Genomic DNA, 6,000 nt, shown 5'->3' with positions numbered 1-6,000 from the left:
CCTCGTTCAAGCATAAATTATCCGAGTAGCGCACTTAATGTAACTGGGTGTTAATATTTTGGTACCAAATTATAAACAAACTCAAATTACACATACAAAATACAAATAAAATACTCGTATCCTTCTCGTGCACAAATTTTTTCTGTTTATCACCATCAACGGAGTATTTTATTACAGCAGAAAATTATATAAAAAGTTTTCAAACCAATGGAAAATCATAAAGGTGCCAGAAAAATCAAATAAATGGTAACAAATGATCGTTTCTACTTCAAAGTATGTACAATAAAATCTTGTGACAAAGAGGGAGTGTTGCAGAGATATATTAAATACAAAATTATAAAAACTTTGTTGTCGAAAAGTAATACATAAGAATCGGCTTTATTTGAATAAAAACTGACGACAATCATTTAATTTGTACAAAAGTAAAGTTGCCTATTAAGATAACAATGGCCGCAACAAGTGCAATGTGCATCGTTTAATATAAATCCTCTAATCCTCTCACCGCGTAATTTTGAAGTGTATAACTATTAGTGCTATTCTTCTGTCCCCATTGCTTTCTTTGATCTTTGTTTTCGGTTTCTTCGATATTATTTTTGTTCAAAAAACCATGTCCACTGGTCGCCGTTTAGCCAAACGCTCAATTATCGGTACAAAAGTTTGTGCACCTGGACCTGATGGTCTTTGGTATTCTGGCGTTATACAGGACGTAAAAACGCCTCCTACTGCCACTGTCACGTCGTCGTCGCTATTGGCCGATAGTGACAACGCTGTATCTAATAACAGTGGTACGAATTTAACTGCTGATACCAAGTATATAGTACGCTTCGATTTTAAGACACAAACAATGCAAAACTCTTTGGACTCATCACCATTATCGTCGTCCAAGACGCTAATAATAATGGAGGCACGTCGCACAATTAGCGCTCACTTAAGTCCAGCGCAAGCTTTGCGTCGTAACGCCATGATAAAGGAGTTTCGCGAGTCGGACTTAATAGGTCCTGGATTTCGGTCTATTATGGGCGTTCATTTGCAACCAGGTCAACGAGTGTTTCTGACCCATAATGGGCGTGAAACTTCAGGCGATGTCATCACCCACGATTTGGAAAAGGATGAAATCGGTGTAAAAATCACCACAATCGGAAATGAGGTAAGTACACCGAATAACATAAATTAAGCAAAAATAATTCTTCACCCAAAACGTAAGTTGAAATTTCTGCATACAAACCGTAAATGAAGTAAAACTATTATAATAAATTGTTTTTTGATTAATATATGCATGTAAATGTAAAATGAAATGTATACTAGTTTATTTTTTTTTGCTTGTTCATCTTTTTTGGCGATACTTTTTCTCACCCCTATTTTAGGTGTGTACACCCAGAGGGTGGGAGTGCGAATCTGGCGCACTGCTCAGCAATTGTGTCATGCGAGGTTAAGATTTCTGTGGGAGATGTGCTTGCACTCAATTTGTAGAACTTTTTCTCACATCCTATTTTATATTTCTTATATACTTGCACATACATATATATACAAACATATAAATGTATGCATTACTGCACATTTGCTTACCGTAGAGTGTTTGCGCGTTAAAGAGCAAATTTCGCAGCTCTCACTCGTTGCCAGTTGGCTTTTAGCACATTTACACTTCTTCGGTTGTATTTGAATCTGTGGCAGTCGCAAGTTCGAGGTATACACTCGTATTGGGTAAGTATGTCAAGGTTAAGCGCATTCCGAAGGGTGGCGCATGCGATGGAGAGCTTGAGAGGGAGTGAAAGGTTAACCCAAACCCCTACGATACTGTAAAAACAATGAAAATGAATAATGGTATACATTTTTCCGATTTTCAAGCTGCCATCTTAAGTAGGATTTTTTCCGTAAAAAAAAAAAAATTGTCATCACGTATTGGATATGTATACACAACTATGATTTTACTTCTTTTTTCAGGCGTCTGATTCTTTAATTAGTGCTTGGTGTATTCGCATAGCCACTTGCTCAATGTTTCTTATTTCAAATTTTAACCATATTTCATTGAACCACTAGCACGGTGCTACAAAAAAAAAGAAATCACGAAATACACCCGAAACGAAACTTAGTGTACCTAAATGAAAATAGGTTTCTTATAGTTATTTTCTTATCTAAATATTAACAGATTGACTGTCACACTTTCCAAAAAATCTTAAAGTCCGGTACATACACACGTATGCATGTATGTATGTATAAATTCAAGGCCGTATTTTTACTAAAATAAACTGGTAAACTTCCACAATTTCTATGCAAATGCATTAGTTAAGGTATCAATTTATTTGAAAATAATTAAACTTTTAAATAAATTATACATATTTGGCTACTTTAAAAGAAATTTTTTAAATTAGCGATGGCCAAAATTGAAAAAATTAAGCAAAATCTGTTTTTTTTAATAATCTTACCCGACAAAAACTACCAACAATATACTGGTATACATTATTTTAATAATAATAATTTTTTGGCGCTTACATACATGCTAGTGTTTTGACCTAGCTTATCCTCAGATCTGGTCACGCACAGGGAGGGACCTACACTTTTACGCCGACGGCGATTACATTTTTATGAGAAGCTGTTTTCATTACAGAAATACACTCGCAGGTTTGCTATTGCCTGCCGAGGGGGGCCGCAATTAGAAAAAAAATTTTGTTTTTAATTTTTTGTTCTTGGTCGGAAACTGGACTTGAATGGTATATTTACATTTACATAAGCATTATGGATGCATAAACGGTTAGTTATGGATAGAATTAAAATAAAACACACCTAGCCTTTTCGTCGGCGGCGCACAGTGTGAGATTTTGAAAATCTAGGATGTCAAAACTTAATTTTAGCCAAAGTTCGAGAGTTATGAACTTGATTTGGCATGATTTTTATCAAGAACATAAGCTTCCATATGGTTATGAATAACTAGTTCCAACTACTATTCCAGAGTAAAACGAAAACATTTGACCTTTATATACTAAAATGGCCGACTATCCCTAAAAAGACAAGTTGGAGTTGGATTGGTTGAATAAGGAAAATGAATTAGCAACAAGAGTTTACGGGATGTACATAGCTCAGTGGTTAACGCTTCTGACTTTGAACATGGATTACGCAGGTTGCCATAACTTCTACCGCTTAGACTTTGTTGCTTTTTCAATTTTTCCTAATTAACAATCATGGTTCAAAGCTCAATAAAAATATTAAAAATAAAAATAAAAAAAGTTAATAGGACCTTTCTTGTAACGAAAGAGCCGTCAAAAAAACAAGGGTCAAAATTTTTTGAAATTTTAACTTTATAATGCTCAGATATTCCTAAAAACTAAAAAATTGCCCCCAAAATATTTTTTTTAAAAAGCTGATACAGTTGGCTAAAAACAAGCTCCATAGGTAGTTTTTCATTAGGGTTTTTCGTTTAAACGTGAGAAGTTTTTTCTAGAACTACTGTCGATCACCTTCTTAACCTTGTAACTCCATCCCCATACAATTTTTTGTTCGTCTAGACCTCCCACTATCACTGTGTGAGTTTATAACTACATAGTCCCCTTTTACATTAGTTAGAACAATTTCTCCATATCCATGTTGAAGTCTGTGTTTTTCTTAGTACGCATGCCAAATTTCAAGTTATATCATGTCTAGTGACGATATCTTAAATTATAGCTTTTCACTTTTATCTCACTCAAGCAAATTTCATAAAGCTCCTCGTGCAATATATCACTTAATTTGAAAAAAGACGCCTTCGGGCAAAAAATGGGCAAGATTTTATTTTCTAGGTCTGTTCTGTGATTATGTACGCTCATCCTATATGCTTTGTCGTAGGCGAACTACGCCGAACTGGTAAGTTATAGTTACGGTAACCATATTTATAGGAGCCTAATATGGGACAAAAAATAATTTTGCTAATTTTTTCCACAAAGGCTAACAGATCTTAAAACCTTCTTCAATGACCCTAGATGTATTAGCCATGAAACAGCATCCGTATAGTAACATCATACATTTGTTGGACATTTTTCTCGGGAGTTTTTTGGCAATTTTTTGCTAACGGTGTTACGCATCTTTTTCGTACAAAGTAAGAATGTACGAAAATTCTTTGATAGGGAAGCACATGAGCAGCACCTTGCACTTTATTATACTCAATTTTAATGAGCTACAAACCTGCAAACAAATGATCTTATAACTATTATGATTAAATAGTTTGAAATTCCGTTCAAACTCTACAGAATTAATTTTTATAATTTTTTCACAAAGTCGGAAATTTTGATTTATATAGTTTTTGTTGGGAAGATAGCTTTACTTTCATAAAAAATAATAAACATTAAACAAAGAAAAATAGCCAAGCCTTTCTAAAATGTAGAGTCCTAATTTATATTTTTTTGGTCACTGTATGTGTTCCTCGATTCGAATCACAGGCACTCAGATTATAAAATAATAACAGTTTATGGAGAAAGTTACGATCATATACCAACCAGTGCTGCCACTTTACCACAATTGTGGTAGATCTACCACATTTTCGGAAATTTTTCACTTCTACCACAACTACCACATATTTAAAAAATCTACCACAATTTTACTGCTGCTTTCATAAAAGTTGAACAGCAAATTTTCTCCTAAATATCAATTTAAAAATCAGAATATTGTGTTAGTTCAAGAGGTGAAGGTACTGCCAAGCATTTCAAAATTTTTATTGCGTACATAAGTATAAATGCTGGTTTTCACTCACAAATTTAGTGGCATTTATCAACAAATAAGTGAAAACACGTTGTCAAATGGAACTAAAAAACGGTTTATCGATTGACTTAGATCAGAATAGGTTTTCAGTCGTGTACATGTGCTGTTAAATTGACTATGTGTCCGTTGCTGGCCCATAATATACTTGGAAAAGGCATGGGAAAAGGAGATAAAGTTGTTTCAAAATATGTTGCCAAAATTTGTTGACAAAATACGACATAGTGGAAACCAGTCTAAAGCTGCATTTACACGAATCGATTTTTCTGGCGATACATTTCCACAGGAAACAAAAGTTGAGCGAGTGCAATTGTGATATTATTTTCTTCCAAAAAATGTTGCCCTTTGACAGTGCAAAATGTGTTTGATGTTACACTCAACCCTATAAAAGGGTATGTCTTTGCCTTCTTCTCCTTGTCCAGCTCAAGCATTTTATAATATCAGCGTTTTAAGCAATCGTCTGATTTACGGGGTAACCATCTCCCCTGACAAAGCTTCAAAGGGTAGATAATGTGCGTTTTTTTGGTTTACAAAAGTGTGAAATTTTAAGAAAGGGACACAAAATTTTCTCACCTTGCCTTTATTTTAGAATCGAACGCGAAGAGAGGTGAAAAGGCGAAATTTTTTGTTAGAAACGTACACACCGTTATACACCTTTTGTATTATTTATTCATCTTTCATATGAGTTAAATATATATCCACTTAAAAACTTATTGCACTTGTTTACATCACACTAATGTTTGTTCTCAAATACACTAGTAGATAATCAGAGTTCCATCGAGGAAATATCGCCTGGCAATGGTGTAATTCGGCGAATAAAAAGTTTACAAATATCCTACCACACTTTGTTAGAGATCTCCCACTGTTTTTATAATAATCTACCACTAATTTGGTTTCTGAAGTGACAACACTGATACCAACACCATTATTCATGAGCTGTTATGGCGTTAAAATACCGAACACCGAATACGGGACAAATACAGGACATTAAAAGAAATACAGAACAGATGGCGTCCCGTATAAACTAAATAATTTACCAGAACAATTGGTTAAATAAAATTATAGTTTAAAAAACTAAAACCTCGCTATTATAATTTCCATTCGTACTGTCATCAGGTATGTAACTTGAGAATAGAAATCGCTGCATCTTTCAGGTGCATCAATATTACATAGTTACATACCGAGATAATAAAAGGGAGGTAAAAAGAGGACTGTCCCGTTTAATACATGACGGATGGGCGCCGTAGTTATAGTCTATGAAACATTCAAGATTTTTGA

At 34.2% G+C, this 6,000-nt stretch overlaps 1 protein-coding gene across 1 annotated transcript in view; it reads left to right on the top strand.

Moving 5' to 3' along the window:
• The first annotated feature begins 446 nt into the window (after positions 1-446).
• Positions 447-6,000, top strand: part of LOC118746662 — a 274,359-nt gene continuing 268,805 nt past the window's right edge. Inside the window, exon 1 of the mRNA XM_036480535.1 lies at positions 447-1,147. Within this exon, the coding sequence (XP_036336428.1) occupies positions 608-1,147 (540 nt within the window). The 5' untranslated portion in view covers positions 447-607. The remainder of the gene's footprint in view (positions 1,148-6,000) is intronic.

This window comes from Rhagoletis pomonella, unplaced genomic scaffold, assembly GCF_013731165.1.
Source record: "Rhagoletis pomonella isolate Grant_MI unplaced genomic scaffold, Rhpom_1.0 Rhpom_scaffold_00001, whole genome shotgun sequence".
Classification (NCBI taxonomy): domain Eukaryota; kingdom Metazoa; phylum Arthropoda; class Insecta; order Diptera; family Tephritidae; genus Rhagoletis; species Rhagoletis pomonella.
The sequence above is the reverse complement of the archived record's forward strand: the minus strand, read 5'-3'. Positions and strand labels throughout refer to the sequence as shown.